The sequence below is a fragment of the Dama dama genome, chromosome 19, assembly GCF_033118175.1.
Source record: "Dama dama isolate Ldn47 chromosome 19, ASM3311817v1, whole genome shotgun sequence".
NCBI lineage: Eukaryota > Metazoa > Chordata > Mammalia > Artiodactyla > Cervidae > Dama > Dama dama.
In genome coordinates this window covers 49492347-49513403 of record NC_083699.1, presented here as the reverse complement: position 1 = coordinate 49513403, position 21057 = coordinate 49492347, and the positions used below count along the sequence as shown (strand labels likewise).

At 45.8% G+C, this 21057-nt stretch overlaps 1 protein-coding gene across 1 annotated transcript in view; it reads right to left on the bottom strand.

Annotated features, from left to right (window-relative positions):
- ITGB5 (integrin subunit beta 5) overlaps positions 1–21057 on the bottom strand; it is a 108599-nt gene that overhangs the window by 45697 nt on the left and 41845 nt on the right. Inside the window, exons 6-7 of the mRNA XM_061166979.1 lie at positions 2081–2242; positions 516–611 (exon numbers count right to left, since the gene is read on the bottom strand). Coding sequence (XP_061022962.1) covers positions 516–611; positions 2081–2242 — 258 coding nt within the window. The remainder of the gene's footprint in view (positions 1–515; positions 612–2080; positions 2243–21057) is intronic.

Here is a 21057-nt window from a genome sequence, read left to right as displayed (position 1 = left end):
CTTCCTGGAGACCCCTCCTCTCTGGCATGTAATGGGAAATGCTCTGAAATTCCATCCTCTAGTGTCAATATAGGGAGTCCTGGTGGCTCAGTGGTAAAGAAGGCATACAACCTCTGGATGTAGCCTGACTAGATGCCTAGTTTTCTCTCTGCACATTTTCCTTTTATATCTTCCTTCCCTATTCCCTGGGTGTTTCCATTTCATCATCTGAAAAAACAGGAATTGATACTGTTTCCCTCATTATCAAATTAGAAACCATATGTTTAACTCACTTGGTATGCTCTGCTATATGAATGCTTAAGAGCTTCCTTAATACTATCATTTTCCACTAGATCAGGACAGGACTATATTCCACCCTCCTTTGGATCTCTGCCCACAAAGAGCAGAGCTGTTAACACTCCTCACGCAGCCACCCCACACTACACCTGGCCCCACATTCCATTCTCCCATTCATCTCCGAGTCAGCAGGGCCCCCAGATTCAGGCCACCAGCCTCTCACTCCCTTCCAAGTGTACCTTATAGAGCATATAGTGGTTTTTCGTCACTGCAAAGATGAGGTTGATGTTGTTCTCTGCCAATTTCTCTCCGAGCAATGCAAGGGATGGATAGTCCTAGGGCCAAGGCAAAAGTCAAGGCTGTAACATTTCTTGCAAGTAGAGACACTAGCACCTGGCTCCAATGTGCACTCAGCAGCTCATCACCCGTGCAGATAATAAGCATCTTCCCCTAGCAGCCCCTTAATAGCCAAGCCCCCTGGGCAGCTCCTTACTGAGAAGCTGTGTAGGGAAGATTCTCCAGGAAAGGACCCTCTGGCACCCACCAAACTAGACTCACTCCTCCTGCCCCTCTCAACCCAGAATGGAGAAGTGATGAGTGGAGGTCTCCCACACTTGGCCCGTGTTTCCATCCCTTCTGCAGGAATGCAACAGAGTGGGGAAGCCAGCAAAAGAGCAGTGACCACATCCTACAATCAGCACCTGTTTGTCCTCTCTCCCCTAAGACTTTCTTCCTGATCTCGTCGCCCTATTTTCCTTTTCCCATGCCCAATGTTGGGCCTGCCAATGCCCTGTACAGGTTCTGCTCAGTCCTCTCACAGCTCAGAATGGGCAGAAAAGGCTACTGACATTTGGACAAGTTGGGCTGTGGCATGGGAAGGGGTACAGAGGAGGGAGAGGGGGGAGATGTTCCCTGAAGGATGCTGCGAGGCATCTTAACAAAGTCCTGAAGGATTTTAAGGGCCGATAACGGGTCCAAGAGTCCTCATCAGTGAGGTTCTACAGTTATCAGGTAGTATAGTTAGGAGTTCTTTCTCTGGACTCCATTATTCTTGACCACCTCTTGAAACTGGAGAAAATGGGTTAGTCTGGCAAGATTTAGAAAGAAATTTCTCTCTAGTCAGCCACTCTACCAAATGCACTCTGGAAAGCGCATTTGGGAAGGAAGAGGGTATCTTGGAAGAAAAAACAAACTTTGTATAGCAAGTGTGAAATAAAATCTTAATTGTTGGGTCTGGGTGATAGGTAGGTAGAAGTTCATTTACTGGCCTATTGTATGTTTGAAATTCTGCATAAATTCTATTTAACTGCACAACCACAGTGACAGACTCCCAGGCAAGTCCTTGGGGCTTCTCATCCAGTACAGGACACCTGCCACCCGCCCCCAACACTGATGGAACTCAGGCAGGAAACCCAGGAAGTCTTGTCTCTGTTGGTCTTGCCCCATAACTTCTGTTCCAGTTTTTTTTCCTTTGCAGGAACACAGTCCTCTCTCTCATGTAAAATTGCCTCTTCCCTTTGACATCTATCCTGTCTTGCCCACCTCTTCCTTTGACTAAACACTGCCCGTGTGGGTGCATAACAGCAGAAAGATGAACCAGCTACAGAAATCCTTGAGAAACACCCTAAGGTAATGATGAGCAGGAGTTCTGGAAGCCCAGTTGGAGGAGATGGAATAGAAACCCAGTCCCAAGAAAGGATGGGGAAGTCAGTGAGCAGAGGTCCAGAGGAATGTGGTCAAGGCTGGGTGAGGCCTCACACCACAGGCAGGGTCACAAGGGTGGTGCTGGGGGTCTGGCCCTCACCATCTGGTTGGACGCCGTGTACTCGTTGGCCTCGTTCAGGTGGCACTGGCCATCGTGCGGCTGCACCAGGCCCCCCAGCTTTCCATCCAGCGCGATGTGGGGCACGTCGTCCGTGGTGAACACCAGCAAGTGCAGTGCATCCTTTCGCCAGCCAATCTTCTCCTGAGGGACAGAGGTTGACGGGTTTAAAGGCTTCCTAGCTGCTGCCCAAGCCTGCCCTGGGGCATCAGACAGGGCACTGGCCCTGGGGTTGTGGTGCGGATCAGAGGTGATCCTCTGTGTGCATAGCTGGGGATCACTCTACAAGCACTGGGGGACTGCAGAGAGCCAGTTGATGGGGGAAGCCGATTGGCAGAGGTGAATCTCCATCGTGAGGCCCACCTGTGCCTGGAACCCCTCGCTGCAGGCCACCCTGTCCTCACTGCTCCCACTCTCTACCTGATGGCCACTCCTCCTGGAGGCCTGCCCTTTGAGTCTCCCATAGTATTCCTTCCACAGAACAGCTTTTAGCCTACCCCAACTTCCCCACACCAACACACTCGGCAGGCTGCCAAGGTCTAAGATGATCGGTAAGTGACCACTTCAGTCCCCCAATTAAGACACAAATCACTCAGAACAGAGGACCCAAATGACCAACAGATGATCTGTCTTTGGAGAATCTGGTAAAATCTGCCATCTTTCTGGTAGATGTAAACCACTTCAATCATTAATTGAACTACTCCAGTGATTAAGGTCAATCAGATAAGCTCTCTTCTCCCTTTAACTGCTTCACTGTATGGAATATGTCCACTCTTCGGACAGAGGCATGGCTCAATACAGGCTATACTGTCAGGGAAGGACTCTGTTTTAAATCTTTAACCACTGTAGCCCTGACAATACACAAATCACTCCTAATCATTACTATTAGGAGCAGCTAGATCATGATACAGGGCAACAAAACCTGGGATTGGGGTGCTTTCATACCAGCAGTGAAAGAAAATACATGTAACAGGATGAACATAGGAAGGGTTTAAACACTACTGAGTTATCTGCACATGGACACTTGACACTGAAATAGGAGACTGGATTCACAGACTTCACAAGTTAAAAGCTATCATCTTATGGCAGATGAGGGGGTGAGGGTATCATACTTTCTTATCACCAAAATGATGGACAAAACAGCCTTTAAGAGCTATGATATTTTCTCATTTACTCCAAAAGTAGCATGGAAATAAGTCACAAAAATTCAGAGTAACACAAGGAAGAAAAGGTGGTTTGAAAGGAAGCCAGTGAGGACTGAAAGCCAGGATACCAGCTGTGAGCAAGGAATCCACCTTCGGGGAGTCGGTTTCCCAGATGCTCAACATTCAGCCAACAGACAATTACCAACCTCTGACCTTGCGCAGGCTCCATGGAAGGCACTGGGTCTATGAAATCATCTGTTCCGGACCTCAAAAAGCTTGCAGTCAAGCAGAAACAAAACTTCAACGCATCAGGATAAGTGTGCTAAAGAAGGCAAATAGCCTCTCAAAAGAAACTGGGGGAGGAGGCGAGAAAGGCTTCCCAGGGCAGAGGAAACATAAACTGAGCTAAAGGTGAGGAGGACCCTCCCAGGAAGCTGGGGATGGGGAGGTGTCCTAGGCACTAGTAAAGGCACAATAAGAAGGCCAGGTACAGAGGACAGAATCTCCTCTGTCCATGGAATTCTCCAGGTAAGAATAATGGAGTGGGTTGCCATTCCCTTCTCTAGGGAATCTTCCCAACCCAGAGATCGAACCCAGGTCTCCTGCCTTGCAGGCAGATTCTTAACTGTCTGAGCTACCAGGAAGCCCAGTAAAGGCACAATGAGGCGGCCAGGCACATTTTCAAAACCCTGAAGAAGAAATCTAGAATGTCCCTTACAGCAATGCAATTCATAGTTGTGACAAAACCAATTTAAGGGATTAGAAGTGGAGAGAAGTGGGTCCCCTTGGTGACAAGACAGAATATGTTAGGAGGGCTAATAACTGGCATATATGGGAACTCAACAATGAAAACTCAAACAATTTTGAAAAACAACAACAAAGTTGTGGGTTCATTCAATAAGGCCAAAACTTACTATACAGCTACAGTAATTAAGACAGTGTGGTACTGACAAAAGTACAGACACATAGACCAGTGGGACACAACAGAGACCAGAAATAGACCCACACACATATGGTCAATTTAATGGAATAATTAGACATCCATATGAAAAAAAAAATGAAGCTTAACCCATACCTCTCATTATATACAAAAATGAACTCAAATAGGGTCACAGACCTAAAACTATAACACATCCAAAGGAAAGGAAGGAGAAAAAGCTTTATAATCTTGGTTTGTAAGCAAGACTTCTTAACTGATTCACAGGATAAAAATCTGATGAATTGGACTTCACCAAAATTAAAACCATCTTCTCTTTGAAAGTTACCATTGAGAAAATGAAATGACAAGGCATGATTGGGAGAAAATGTTTGGCAAAAAATAAAAATCTGATAAAGGACTTGTATTCAGAATGTACAAAGCACTCTCGTAGGTTGATAACAACACAAACAACTGAATTTTTAAAAATAGAGACTTGAACAGACATTTTACCAAAGAAGAGATATGGATGGAACTAAGCACATGAAAGGACACTCAACATCATTAGCCATTAAGGAAGTGCACATTAAATTCACAACAAGATGCCACTGGATAGCTATGCCAATAGCAAAAAAAGAGCCCTAAAGATACCAAGCGCTGGAAGGAATGTGGAACAACTAGAACTCTTATAAACTGCTAGTGAGAATACAAAATGTTCTGGCAACTTTGGAAAACAGTTTGGCATATTCCTATAAAGTTAAATACACACTGACCATCAATTCAGCAATCTCACTCCTTGGTATTTATCCAAGAGAAATGAAAACTTTTGCTCACATAAAAACTACTATGCAAATATTTATATAGCAGCTATTCATGATCACCAAAATTTAGAAACAATCCAAATCCATCAAGCAGTGAATACATAGACATACTGTCATACATCTCTACGATGGAATACTATTCCATCGCAATAAAAAGGGACAAACTGCAGATACACACAACTCAGATGAATCACCAAAGCTCTAGATTTAAGTGGAAAAACCCTGAGGAAGAAATCTAGGCAACTCACTGCCTAACTTCATTCAGAAGACACTGATGGAAAGACAAATATATAGGGACAGAAAACAGATCGGTGGTGGCCAAAGACTGAGGGCAAAGAGAGGATCAACAACAGACACCAGAAAACTTTCTGAGGGGAAAGAACTCACCTACCTCTCTTTTTTTGTACATTTTTTTCCTTCATCTGTATCTTAATTGTGAGGGTGGCTTTAAGACTTTATACATATAAAAGGGTGAATTTTACTCTATGTAAATTATCCTTCAATACACCTGACTTGAAAAAACCCTTAAAGAAGTTTTTTGACTCAATGACTCTCCTTTGGGAGACTATCTGCAAGAAGTATTCTGAAACACACATAGCAGTATTCTTACTAAGAGTGACAAAACAGGAAAGAGGTGAATACCCTACTATTTGGGAACAGTTAAGTCAACTGAGATCTCTCCTGACATTAGAAATTATGTTCATAAAAAGTATGAAATTATTGTAAACATTTATAACAGTGAAAAAGAATACAGTACTGTAATTACAGTGTGATTACAAACCACATAAGAAGCATCACTTTCTATTAAAAAGAAAAGAGACTAAAACAAAATACAGCATAATATCACTGGGGTTGAGTTTAGAGGCAACATCTTCTTTTCCATTTTTTCCTCAAACTATCTTTAATAAGCAAATGCTACTTTAAAAGACTAGGTTTTGAATGTTGGCTGTCATTTGCCTCCTTTTCTTCTATGCCAGCTTCTCAAGTGGCATGTAGAAACCCACAGGAGAGTAACAAGCAGACAGAATAATGTGAAACGTGTGAGCTTGAAGGTGGGCACAGGAGGTTTTTGCCATCACCCAATTACCTGTGTAGATCTGACCACATTATTTAACACCTCTAAGTTTTTTCATGTTAGTAATAAGGAATAATAATAAAGTTTATTGATCATCTCCACTGTTCCATCCCATCTTCACTGCAACCTTTATGAAGGAGGTAACATACTGTCATCTTGCAAATGAGGACATTGGTGTTCACAGACATTAAGTCACCAACCCAAGGTCACTGAACCAGTAAGGACCACAGAAGTCAGCTTCAGACGATCTGCCTCTACACACAAAGCTGAACTATCCAATCACATAGGAAGAGGGGAGGGTGTGTGATAATTGAAATAATTCAAAGTACATGGTAGGCTCTCAATTAATGACTGTTGGATCCAAGATAAATGTTTGCTGAACTGGAAGATTGCATCTGAAACAGAAATAGTTCCACAAATGAAGAGTAGCGTAGCAATAATGATATTAATTCTGTCTTCTCTGAAGTGGACTCTTACTGTGTAAGTGATGTTAACAAACTTAGCCAAGAGGTCGGACTGTGGAGAATGACATGCTTATTCATTCACCCAGGCTTTGGGACTTGAAGATTATACAAGCACTGACTCCAAAGAGAATTTACAATAGAAATAACTTTCCCACTGTCTGCCTGGACTATTTTGAAGGCTTAAGCTTTGTACCTACATTTACGGCAGAGAGCAGTATTGGGAAAGTGGATTTTTTTAAGGGAATAACTATTAATACAAAATGCAGTGTGGCATGGGAGCCAGTGTATGAGTGTTGGCGTAGACAAGGCTGAGTCTTTGCTTTTTGAGACCCTAAGTCAGTCATGTCATCTCTCTAAGCCTCAGTGTCTTCATCTGTAAAATGAAAATAATCCTATTTTGCAGGGTGGATGCTAGGTTAACAAGTATTTAGTACATATGATGGACTTAAGAAAGGATCGATGGTTATTCCTCTCAGACTAGTAATAACTTTTACGTCTCTTCTCCTTTTACTGCTTAATGTATGAGGCTCCACAGTTGCCATAGGTACAGTGAAGAATTGCAAACCAGGAAGTTTAAAAGCTTTCTATTAATTAAAACCACTGATATCCTACCACACACCTAATGGCTAAATATTAAAAAGACTGGCCATATCAAATGCTGAGGGAGAAAATGTAACCAACATACACTGCCCATAGGAATGCAAAGTGATACATGTACTCTGGAAAACAGTTTGACAGTTTCTTAAAAAGTTAAACATCTTCCATATGACCCAACCATTTCACTCCAAAGGACTGACCTATGAGAAATAAAAGCGTCAATTCAGTTGCTCAGTCGTGTTCGACCATTTGTGACCCCATGGACTGCGGCACGCCAGGCCTCCCTGTCCATCACCAACTCGCAGAGTTTACTCAAACTCATATCCACAGAGTCAGAGATGCCATCCAACCATCTCGTCCTCTGTCAACCCCTTCTCCTCCCACCTTCAATCTTTCCCAGCATAAGGGTCTTCTCTAGGGAGTCAGTTCTTCCAGGTGGCCCAAATATTGGAGTTTCAGCTTCAGCATCAGTCCTTCCAATGAATATTCAGGACTGATTTCCTTTAGGATGGACTGGTTAGATCTCCTTGCAGTCCAAGGGACTCTCAAGAGTTTTCTCCAACACCATGGTTCAAAGCCTCAATTTTTGGCACTCAGCTTTCTTTATAGTCCAACTCTCACATCCATACATGACTACTGGAAAAACCATAGCTTTGACTAGACGGAATTTTGTTGGCAAAGTAATGTTTCTGCTTTTCAAATATGCTGTCTAGTGATCACAACTTTCCTTCCAAGGAGCAAGTGTCTTTTAATTTCACAGCTGTAGTCACCATCTACAGTGATTTTGGAGACCCCAAAAATAAAGTCTCTCACTGTTGCCATTGTTTCCCCATCTACTGGCCATGAAGTGACGGGATGAGATGCCATGATCTTAGTTTTCTGAATGTTGAGCTTTAAGCCAACTTTTTCACTTTCATAAAGAGGCTCTTTAGTTCTTCTTCACTTTCTGCCATAAGGGTGGTGTCATCTACATATCTGAGATTATTAATATTTCTCCTGACAATCTTGATTCCAGCTTATGCTTCATCCAGCCCAGCCCTTCTCATGATGTATTCTGTAAATAAGTTAAACAAGCAGGGTGACAATATACAACCTTGACCCTTGACGTACTCCTTTCCCTATCTGGAACCAGTCTGTTGTTCCATGTCCAGTTCTAACTGTTGCTTCTACCTGCATACAGATTGTTCAGGAGGCAGGCCAGGTGGTCTGGTATTCCCATCTCTTGAAGAATTTTCCACACTTTGTTGTGATCCACACAGTCAAAGGCTTCGGCGTAGTCAATAAAGCAGAAATAGATGTTTTTCTGGAACTCTCTTGCTTTTTCGATGATCCAACTGATGTTGGATATTTGCTCTCTGGTTCCTCTTTTTTTTCTAAATTCAGTTTGAACATCTGGAAGTTCACAGTTCACATACTGTTGAAGACTGGCTTGGAGAATTTTGAGCTTTATTTTGCTAGCGTGTGAGATGGGTGCAATTGTGCGGTAGATTGAGCATTCTTTGGCATTGCCTTTCTTAGGGATTGGAATGAAAACTGACCTTTTCCAGTCTTGTGGCCACTGCTGAGTTTTCCAAATTTGCTGGCAGATTGAGTGCAGCACTTTCACAGTATTATCTTTGAGGATTTGAAATAGCTCAACTGGAATTTCATCACCTCTACTAGCTTTGTTCATAGTGATGCTTCCTAAGGCCCACTTGACTTCCCATTCCAAGATGTCTGGCTCTAGGTGAGTGATCACACCAGCGTGACTATAGGTCCACACAAACACTTGAGCACATTTACATTATAGCTGCTCCATTTATAATAGGCAAAAACTACCAAATATCCAAAACAACTCAGATATCCATCAATGGTGGATGGACAAACTGTGGTGTATCTATACAATGGAATACTACTCTGTAACAAAAGGAAGGAATGGAGACACTCAACAGCACAGATGAATCTTAAAACAATGGTACTGAAATAAACCGGGGAGGTGGGGGGGAAGAGTATATACTGACTGGATTCATAAAATTTTAACAAATGCAAACTCAAATGTAGTGACAGAAAGCAAAGTAGTGAGGGCCTGGGGAAAGAGGGCAGGAGATGCAGGAGGGAGAAATGCAAAAAGAGCAAAAGTACTCACTGCGGGAGAAGGATGTGTGTTAGTCACCTCGACTGCAGTGCATATACACCTCAAGGGTATGTATAAAGGTCAAAATGCGCCAAATCGTACACTTTCTTTTTTTTTTTTTTTTTCAAATCGTACACTTTCAATACATGTAATTTATTATACTAGGGGTTTCCCAGGTAGCTCAGTGGTAAAGAATCCACCTGCCAAAGCAGAAGACACAGGAGACATGAGTTCAATCCCTGGGTCAGGAAGATCCCCTGGAGGAGGAAATGGCAACCCACTCCGTTATTCTTGCCTGGAAAAATCCCATGGGCAGAGAAGCCTGGCAGACTACAGTCCACGAGGTCGCAGAGAGTCGGACACGACTGAGCATGCACTCAGTGGATATATAACAAACTTATGTGTGCAAGCTCAGCTGTGTCCAACTCTTTTGAGCCCATGGACTATAGCCGACCAGACTCCTCTGTCCACGGACTTTTTCAAGCAAGATCACTGGAGTGGGTTGCCATTTCCTCCTCCAGGGGCTCTTCCCGACCCAGGGATCGAACTCACATCTCACGTGTCTTCTGCATCGGCAGATGAGCCACCTAGGAAGCCCATACATCCAATATACTCAATAAAGCTTTTCTTTTTTGAAAAAGAAGGCTTAGCTTGCTCAGAAATTCATTCAAATACAGAAATTTAGATGACCAGACTCGAAGTCAGTACTGTGCTGGGAACACCAGTTATGAGTATTCCTTTGTCTGGTGGCAGTGTCCACAGAAGCAGCTGGGTGCGTGGGCTCCAATGAATGGATGAGTGGCAAATCTTGGTTCATGCCCACACCTTCCCTCAGCTTGTCTTTGTGACCTTGGGCAAGTTACTTTATCTTTTCCAGTCCCAGCTTCTCAGCTATAAGATGGAGATAATAATAGTATTGATAGAATAGGGCTGTTGAGAGGATTAAAACAAAATCCACACACAAGGAGCAATCAGCTCAGTACCTGCATGATGTAAATAGAGAAGAACTGACAGTGACTGTCCCTGTTATTTCCATGAGGCTGAAAATCTGTGACTTAAATCCAGAAATGCATAATCTTGGTTTTGGGTTGTAAGGATGTGATGTTTATCTCCTTTCAGCTCTCTGCATTTTCTAAATTTTTAGATTGAATATATTCTCTTTTTTATACAAAACTATTTTAAGAGGAAAAAAAAAGATTTATTTGTTTAGCTAAACTTTTCTCCAAGTCTCTGGATGAAAACAAGATTTTTAAAAGCCAATCTCCTCCAACATGATAGAGGTCTGCCCTCAGATGAAAATGTCAGGGGTGGGAGGGACGGAAATGCGCTGGACTCAGAAGTCAGAAACCCAGTGTCTGGCCAAGACTACAGTTCACTTGCCTTCTCCTTGGTCAAGTCTGCATCAAAGCCACACAAGATCTGTTTCAGCCTCCCAACTCCCAGTTCCCACGCGCTCAGGAGGAGCATCTAGAGAAGACAGGGAACAGGACTCGTCTACTCCAGGCGCTCAGCGTCTGCTTCCACAGCTCAAGGATGTCTCTCCATCAAAAATAAACGGGGCATCCTCCCGGTCTCTCTTCTGGTCTGACCGCCCTAAATGTAGGAGTGCTCTCCCTCCCCTAGGAAACGCAGCTCCCAAATCCCACCCTCTCTGGGCACTGTTCCATTAGTCAATTTCCTTTGCTTCCTTCCTTGTGCCTAAAAATATGCTCATGACCCACTTAAAATAAATACCCTGCTTTTGACCCAGCATCTCTCATCACCTCTCTCTAAGACTAGCAGACAGGTTGCCTCTACTTCCTCTCCCCAATTCTGTATAACCCAGTCTCCTCACATGCCCCCACTCCCTCTTTCACAGATGGTTCTAGCTGCACGCCACAGTGGTTCTCTGCCCTGGCTGCACTTGAGGGTACTCTAATGATGCTAATGCCCAGCGGCTCTCCTGTGACCTATAGCCCAGCCACCAGGTTCCAGCTCCCAGGTGAGACTCCAGTGCAGCCAAGGTGGAGAACCCCATGCTGAGGTCCTGTCGCCAACCCCACAGCCATCCATCCTCTCACCTTGTTCTCCCGCCTCTCTGCTGCCAACCAGGGCCTCCCTCAAGCTCTCCTGCCTTTGGTGTCCTGGACATTATACCGTTCAGTACCCCATTCCCCTCCAGCTGTTGAAGATTCCACTTCCTCTCCAGGCACTGGATGAGGTGAAAGGTAACACTGTCCTCTGAGGAGATTTACCCAAGTTCTGTGCATCTGCTTGAACAGCACACAATTATGCCCCCCGCCGCCCGCCCCCGACCTCCTCCTGGAGTTTTAGTCCCAGGTCTACATCAAAAACCAGATGTGTCTGCCATCACCTAAAACTCAACTTCTCCAAAGTTAAGACACCATCTTCCCCATTTCTGACAAAGGGATCATCAAATGTCTTATCTAGAAAACTTAAGAGGTGTCTCTTTCATCCTACCTTCCTGTCCAGTCCCAAACTGTCCATTCCATCTTATAGTCCATTCCCATGACCTGTGCTGAGCCAGAGCCTCTGGGCAGTGCAGCATGTCTCACCCTCCTTTTCCTAAGCCCACTCTGTGTGAGCAGCCAAGGTCCACCCCTCTCCCGGCCACCAGCTTGCATCCTACCACCCGAGGGTGATGTATTCTGTGACTCACATTTACTCCAGCTGTTCCAGGTGAGTCACGCATGTGCATAGGAGACCATGCTGTGTGAAAAGCAGCAATCCACAGACTCCACACACACATGACGGGAGTCACGAGTTGGGGGGAGCTGTCACCAAGCCCAGAATCTTTGACTCTGTCCAGGTCACAGGAGGCAAACCCTCTGGTTTTCTGGGTACCGAACATTCTACTCTGTGCTGGGGCTGGAGGTGACTTCACCAGTTGGAAGCTCAGTGGAGAACTTACCAACACTCTGCTCTGTCCTTAGAAAGCAGCAGAAATCTAGAGCTGAGAGAAGAGAGAAAGGGGTGTGGGGCCCAAAACAACAAAGAGCATTGCACCTGGCACATACTTTGTGCTCAGTGAGGAATGAGTCGTAAGTGGACACATGAACAAGATCAGGACTGTATAACAAAAAAACCTCCCTCACAATGTCTAGAAGTCTTCAATCACATCACTCCCTATTCCACCAACTATTTAATATGCTTTGGAATCCAACAAACATCTTCTTTTAATCATATAAATATGGGAAGCATTAAGTGGCTAATTTAATTGAAAACGTTTCATCCAATCACCTGTTATACACTGGGATCTGAGAAAACTAATAGGGATTGCAGAAAAAGTGGCTGCAGGACCAGGGGATCCCCCAATACAAGCTGCAGGAGCCAGAAGGATGGGGGAGGGAGCAGTGGGATGGTTACTGGAAGCCCCGGGCAGCCAGGCCTGGATAGGGGGACCAGGGACCTTGAAATGGCGAAGACGGAGCAGCAGTTCATGAAAAGGGGAAGCAGACTGGAGACGGAACACCCGGTCTTACAGCCTTTGAGAAAATAAATAGAAACTGGATCCTCCCAAGAGTGAAGACAAACTTGCAGGCTTGTTCACCTCCAACATCTGGCTCCATGGTTGGACTGGGGGAGAAATAAGGGCTAGGGAGTAAGGGTGTAATTTCTCTATTTGATGATATGACGCTCTGGCCTGTGAGGCTTTGGTTTCTGAGGTTGGAACGGGTCACACACAAGGGGCTACAAGGTCTGACAAAGGAAGAAGGTCACTCAAAGGACCAAGAACAGGCTTCCATCCTCCCTGCCCACTTCCAGACTGACCCTGGGTCCCCCTGATCAACTGCCCACGTCACATGGACTTTTGCCCACTGGGCAAGGTGGCTCCATGGGGAAGCCATGGGGAGCGGAAAGCTTTTCTGGGCATCAGCTTCAGGCTAGCTGTGCTTGGCACACAAAACAAGTGTGCAGGCAGAGTTCACATCACAGTAACTGAATACAAATGCAGCTTAAAAGGGTACAGTGAGGCCCAAAGGGAACAGGCTAGAAGAGGTCACTACAGAACAGAAGCACCAGTGGGTTATTGGGCAAAAAAGTCACTTCAGAGGAAACACCTAGCACCTGGAGTTTGGAAGGACCCTCAGAGGTTGGCTCAACCATGCTCTGCCCTGTGTAGGAACCTTTTGTCTGGCACCCCAACCACATGGGCCTGGGGTCCCCATAGAGATCCACTGTCACATCTGGCAGCCTGTTCCACGCCAAACAGAGGTCTTTGTTAGACAATTCTCCCTTGCCTTGAACACGAACCTGTCTCTCTGTGGCCACCCAGGTATGTTCCCTGGAACAGCCCTCCTCCATAGTGATGTCTGAGGTCAGGAAATACGCTTCTTCCTGTGGTGTCTCTCCTCCTGGTTAACCTTTAACCACTCCTCAGAGGTGTGGTTTCCAACCTCAGCACCATCCACTCACCCTCTCTGTTCTCCAGCATCAATCTCTGTTTTAAACACAGCCCCAGAGGCACATGCAGGGCCCAGGATGTAGCCTGGCTGCAGAGGAAGGAGGGGCTGGGACTGAGAGTGGCTGGGTCTTCTGACAGGCTCACGGAAGCCTGTGGGTCCTGATGCTCACATCCCAGTGACCTTCTCACACACAGGGACCACATCAGAGCGTGGCAAGTGTGAGAGGGAGGTTCAGATATGCCCTGTGGGAAGGTGGGGGAGGGCCTGGCACATCGATCTCTAGGAACCCAAGAAAAGCTAACACCCCACCCAACAGCCTTAGAGGACATGGGTTGGGTCACCCAAAGGCAGGCTGCCTTGTTCACCTCAGCTTGCTCGTTTCTGTTCGGAGACAAGGCCCACAGTACTGTCACTGGCAGACAGTTCAATACAGGGGAGGCCTTGGGTCAGGATGCCGTGTAGCTAGCAGTTTCTGCAAGGACAGAAACACCAGCTTTAATCATGGGGTTCTCTGTTCTCAAATCAGCCTATCTAAGTAAAAGCAATGGTCAAACACCTGGTCCTCCAGCCAGGTGTCGACACAGCCACGGGCCTCAGTTGTCATAGACGAGTCACCAGCCACACACACCCTCACTGCTGGGAAGGATGCACCATTTGAGAAAGTGTCTCCACAGCGCTATGTGGGAGAGCCAAACAGCAGAGCCACAGTTCCCAGATGCTGGAAATTATAAATGCGAAAGGGGATTCAGAGTTCCCATCTCACAGATGGGGAAGCCAAGGGCAAAAACACGCATCACTCCAAGGGCTGGGCTCTGGCAGTGCATGGACCTTGGCATGGTACCTGAGGTTTCCCTAGCAAACCCAGAGGCTGGTGGAGCCTCCTTATAACTGTTTCTGGTAAACAGGATGCTCTGCACTCCAGAGGACAGCAGCATGTGTAGCCGTCTCCCCAGGGACAGACTTGGTCCTGGCTCTACTGCTGGTGAACTGAGTCACACGGGAAACCAAAATGCTTCCTGAGAGCAGGACCCGCCCTCTTTGGAAGCACGCCCCTCCACGTCTCTGCTATTGTGTGGCCACAAAACGCGGCAGGCTCTCTAAGGTCAAGGTTAAGAACTCTGTCTCTGGAGCTGGGAGAGTGGGTACAGTTCCATCTCTGGCTCTGTCATTTCCAGTTGTAAGACCTTCTAATGCTACTCAACCTTTCCAGGCTTGTTTTGATCATCAAAATGGGACAATATAAAACTACTTTCAATGGATTAGGTAAAACAAGCCCCGTGAAGTACGTGGCAAAGAAGCCTGGCTCTCAGCCAATGGTAATCAATAACATCATCAGCATCACAGCCTCAGGGCCAGCACAAGGAGGCAAAGAGACAAAGGTGATCCCTTGAAGGGAAAGAACACTCACTTAACCACTGGGTCCCCCAAGCCAGACCTTCGACAGAGTCTGTGCATTCCGCCAGTACTTTAAACTGTCATACAGGCATCTGTCGTCCAACTGGAGAGATACTCCCAGGGGCGGGAGCTGTGGCTTCATCATCTGTGTATCTCTCACAGCACCTAATGTGGCATCCTGCAGACAAGTAAGTGCCCAACAAATTTCCAAAGTCACAACTGAAACACTTTGTGTGTTGACCTTTCAGGCAAGCACAGAGAGAGAATAGGTTTGAGGGAGGAAATGAGGAAGGGAAGAAGGCAGACCTGGCCAGCCAAGGTGAAGAACCCATAGCAGAGCTGAGCTTGGGGACCAAGAAGTCTCAATTCCAACAATGCACATGAGGAAAAACAAGGCTGGATTCTCCCTGATTCACTTCCCGAATCATGTGGCCATTCAAGCCTACTTCCATCACTTTGTGACAGTAAACATGCTCTCATCAGTAGTTTGTTCCGTTTCCATCCATGCTTTGCAGTGAAAAATCTTTTTAAAAAATCTGTCTGTGGTTCAACTTATGGGTGAAAATGTCCCACTTCATTCCTCAGGGAAAAGAAATCTCAGCCCATGACTCAGGATTTAGACATTCATCTGCAGCCCAAGCCCTAACAACATGCAGTAGAACATGTATAATGTAGATTGTTATGATAAGTCCAACCTGAACTAAAGACAACATTTGCAGTATATGAGGCTGAACTATATGCATTTTCAACTTTTGTAGGAGAAACTATCAATAATCAAATATCAAATTTCATTGATAGTAAAATGTCCATGATTTTACATGGTTCTATTTAATGTTTACAAATAGGTTGTTCTATTTCCTTTCAGTGGATCTGCAAGCTCAGATCAAATCTCAGAGGACAAGGACTTTTTCTCATCTTTCTTTAATTTTCTTCCTCATACCTGTCACTGAGCACTTACTGGGCACACAATAAACATTCTTGAGTTGGAAAGTATGGTCCAGTAACAGTACTTCTGGTTTTGCTTCAGAGGACATGTGAAGTATGTGTGAATGACATGGAGCACTTGGGAGCCAGGCAGACTTGGGCATCCTAAACTTCAGAAGCATAAAGGAACCAGTGAGGACAAAGCATCTCCTTGTTTACCAAATGTTCCAGGAGAAACTGCTGTGTGCAGGCAATGAGCTTGGTGCTGCCGAACCAGGTGGTGTGAAAACAGACCTGGTTCCCTGCCTTCAGGAAGCTTCCAGTCTCACAGGGGAGGCAGATATCACTCAAGGAGTAGCTCAAATAAAAATAAAATATAACTGTCATTGACATGACCAAGGGCCTGGTGCACTGGGACTCCAACCTCTTCAAGAGGATCAGTCAGGGAAGGCTTCCTTGACACAAGGCAAGCAAGCAGAGGTCCCAAGTAGGCAGAGAACAAACATTAAAAGAGGGTTCATGGGAGGAGAAGGGAGGGACGCATGGGCACTGGAATCCTCTGCATGATATGATACTGAGGGACACATGTCATTATATCTGCCCAAATCCATAGAACCACCAAGAAAAACCTTGTGTCAACTATGGACCTTGTGAGATAGTGATGTGTCATTCTGCTGGGGGAGGCTGTGTAGGGGGGGAGGGTATACGGGAACTCTGTGTACTTCCTGTTCAATTCTACTATGAACAGAGAACTGCTCTTAAAAAATACAGTCTATTAATTTTTTTTAATTTTTGAAAAAAATGCAAGAATACAGGGGAGGAGTATTCCAAGCAGAGGAGACAGCAGGTGCAAAGGGTCTCCTATGAGTCAGAGTAATGGACTGAAGGTCACTGTGACTGGAATGTAGAGGCCAGGATGGAGGCTACAAGAGCAGTATCAGGAGAGCCCAAGAATAAACCCTTGTCACTTTCCCCCTTTTCCTCAAATAGAGCAAAAATGAGCCCATAATCTGAAATACTGACATTCTTGCCAGGTATTGAAATACAGCCTCATTCATTGAAGGGGCCTTCTAACTTTTCCCAGCTTGAGTCCTCCTGCCATCGTCAGCCAAGGGAGCCAAGGTGTGGGGACAGCTATGCAGGCAACCGAGACATGGGCTTCCCTGGTGGCTCAGTGGTAAAGAAACTGCCTACCAATACAGGGGACGCGGGTTTGATCCCTGGGGGGATCCCACATGCTACAGGACAACTAAGCCCATGAGCCACAACTACTGAAGCCCACTCGCCTACAGCCTGTGCTCCACAACTAGAGAAGCCACGCAATGAGTGTGTGTGCCACACACCACAACTACAGAGGAGCACCCGCTCACCACAACTAGAGAAAAGCCCACGCAACGGTGAAGACCCAGAGCAGCCATTAATTAATTAACTAATTAATTTAAAAAGTGAGACACAAACTCTTCACCTGTGCCCTGTTGATAACTCTGAGTTGTAACTCTGTCCGTTCCTACCGCTCATGTAGAACCAGCAGCTGTGAGCAGGACAGTGAGGCCTACAGCACAGCTCACAGGGAGGAGGCAGAACAAGGACATATCACTCGAAGGACCAAGACAGTTGAGTGATTCAAAAGTTCACATTAAACCACATGTGCGCGCTCAGTCGAGCCCCACCCTTTGAGACCCTGTGGACTGCAGCCCGCTAGGCTCCTCTGTCCATAGGATTCTCCATGCAAGAATACTGGAGTGGGTTGCTGTTCCCGCCTCCAGGAGATCTTCTCAATCCAGGGATCGAACCTGGGTCTCCCACATTGCAGGTGGATTCTTTATCCTATGAGCCACCAGGGAAGCCCCACATTAAACCACCACCATCTGCAAAACAGAAAGCCAAGGAGAACCTTTACCACCTCCGACAAAAGCACCTCATGAGCATGGACAGAGGACCCGTGTGCCTGCCCACACAGCCCCACAGCCTCCATGGACCACAGGGAAATCCAACACTTACCCGGGCTTCACAAAGACCAGGGGAAGAGCAAGCAGGGCGGGGAGCATTAGGCCCCAGAAACCATTGTGTGATCTGCTAGCAGAAACAGCTCACACACGCCGAGACAGGTAACTCAGAAAGAAAGGCTGTTGTCTACACTTCTCAGTTCGTACTTGGAAAAATGACAAGTCTCAGGTCTAAAAGAAATCAGACAACAGTCAAAAGAAGCCAAATCAACTCCAGGGGAGGTTGGGCAGAGTGAAAACCTCTCAGAGCTGAGCCTGCCTCCAGGACTGGGGAATTCTCCACCCTCTGCTGTATCCACAGCAGCCCCTGCCTGGCCTGGACTCAAGCCAGAACCAGGAGAGACAAAAAGTAAAAGCAAGGCAAAGGGGCACAAACAAGGCTATGACATGTCCTTTGTGAAAAGGGGCACTGAGAGTACAGCTGGATTGCACCCTGGACTTCCTCCCCTCAAGCCCCACCTCCCTGCACCCTCCAGCTGAGCACCCAGACCACCATGGGGCCATTAGTAGCAAAGAGACACAGCTTGAATCAGGATAAGAGGACCCTAAATCAAGTCCTCTCTGCTCTGCATGGCTACTTCCCAAAGTGCCCAGTACCAGGAAACAGACAGGGCTTGGGCTTCAGGATGAACTGGAACTGGTTCAAACCTGGCTCTACCTGCAACCAACAGTCAGTATAATGAACCTCGTGATACTCAGTTTCCTCACCTGTAAACTGGGCACAACAGCACGCGTGCTGTTGTGTCTGACTCTTTGCGGCCCTAGGACTATAGCCCACCAGGCTCCTCTGTCCATGGGGATTCTCCAGGCAAGAATACTGGAGTGGGTTGCGTTTCCTCCTCCAGGGGATCTTCCTGATCCCGGGACTGAACTCGTGTCTCTGGCATCTCCTGCATTGGAAGGCAGATTCTTTACTGCTGAGCCCCCAAACTGTGCACCAACATCACCAATACACTGCAGGACTGTTGTGAGAACCAGAGCTAGTGCATACAAAACACCTGGAGCAAGGATGATAGGGGGGCAGGGGCAGCCATTATTTTGTTTCCAGAGGCCCAGAGAATCTGCATTCCCAGGAAGTCTTATCAGAGGAAGCTGTCCCTCCGGCCTCTCTGGGGCTGTGGTCCCCATTTTACATTAGGATGCTCTCACTAGTCAAGGGATAAAGGACCAATGCCACGCCAAGACTGTTTACATGCAAACTTGTTTGCTTTGAGACATACTTAACTACCTATTTCTAAGAAGACATACAATGCTTAAAAATTTAATAAATAATGCAAAATTAGGTAATTGAAATTAGAACAGAAAATCTATCTAAAGGGTAGGATGCATAAATGTTAGGGGACTAGAAGGGGAGGCCGAAAGGGAAACAGGCTGGGTTGCAGAGATCCGACTTTTCTGTCTGACGGGAGTGAGCAGCCCACAGAATCCACATAGCCAGGACACACCCAGCCAGGCATAACTTTGCAAGGAACTTCTTTGACTTGAGAGCCCCAGAGAACAGCAAAGCCGCAACCGAGAACTCAGAGGCCCCTGGCAGCCCCCTCCCTTCCTGTTTCCCCAGGGCACCAGCTCTCCCTATTTGGGGAGAAGAGGAAAGCAGCCATGGTTCCAATCTGAACCACTCATCACACTTCCACCTACGCAATTTCATAATAAACAACTTAGAGTCAACTTCCAGGAAGTCCCAGGAGAGCAACAGAAGCAGTAATGGGGGAAACCATTATTCAGACCAAGAGAAAGTTTAATAACAGGTCTCTAGGTAAAAAGAAATTGGGGGTAATAGCACTCCCTCGTTCCAGCCCAGGCCAGTAGAGCCTCGGGAAAAACGCCTGCATTGGTGACAGAGGGGTTCCTTAGCTGTGGCTGCTGGTCCACGGCCTCTCCTAACAATGTGACCTGCAGTGGGGAGAGATGGCAACTCAGAACGTCCACTCGTAGAAGCAGAGTTCTACTTAACCTAAATACAATCCTAAGTAGAAACAGACTGTTTCCTTCTTTTTGCAAAGAGCGGCTTCCCAAGAAATGTAAAGTCAGCCATCAGGGTGGGATTTAAGACCAGTCATGTGAGCATTCCATACCCCTGAGTCCCTCTAGTTGGTAACTATCAGTCCATCCTAGGGAAGCCAGAGTGAGAATGAAATCAGAACAAAGCGCCCCTGTGGGCTGGGAGGTAGGCCTATTATCAGCTCCATCTCCAGGGCATGGGGTCAGAGGAAGACAGGGGCTGGGGCTGCCTAGCCAGCTCCAGCCTGCAGATCATCTCTCCAACTGCAGAGATCACAGGCCTGCTGGCGCCGTCACATTCAGTTTGTAGGATTAAGAGGAAGGGCCTTTAATCTGGGCAAATCAAGAGGAGGCAGAAAATACAGTCAACAAAATAATGCATGCTTAGGGCTTTTAAAAGAACTTTAAAAATCTCATTATCATTGAAATCTAATTAGCATTAACAATCTAAACACTGAAACAAATGATATCTGGGATTTACTTCAAATAATGGGAAATAAAATGATTAGGAATACAAATGAAACAAGACTGGCTACAGATTGGTAACTGCCCAAGAATGGACCATGGGTACATGGGGTTTTATTTAACTATTTTCTCTATTCTCACATGTTTGAAATGTTCCATTACAAAATTTAAAAATCACATGTTATTTATTGTGAAAATTTAAGTAAAATATGAAATTAAAAAACAAAGAAAAAAATAAAAGCCACACATAATCCTATCACTAGAGTCAACTGCTGTTAACACTTTGGTCTACTTATTTCCAATCTTTTCTGTTATTTTTCTCTTTTGTTTGAACAATAGGGTCATACCTCTATACTGTTTTATCACTTGCTTTTCTTAATTTATCTTAAGAATTATTCAAGTGCTCAAATATTCTTATAGGGTATGATTGTTACAGCCTTTCCTCAACAGATAGGTGATTTCCGATATTCAGCTGCTATAAATAAGCCTGTGGTCAACCAGGATAGATGACATTTGTTATAAATAGGTGATTTCAACTGAGAAAGAAACTGCTTGATAGGTACTCAAACAAAGAGTGACACAGCACAATGGAAAAAGAATGGCAAAGAGAAAAGCTGGGGTCTCATCA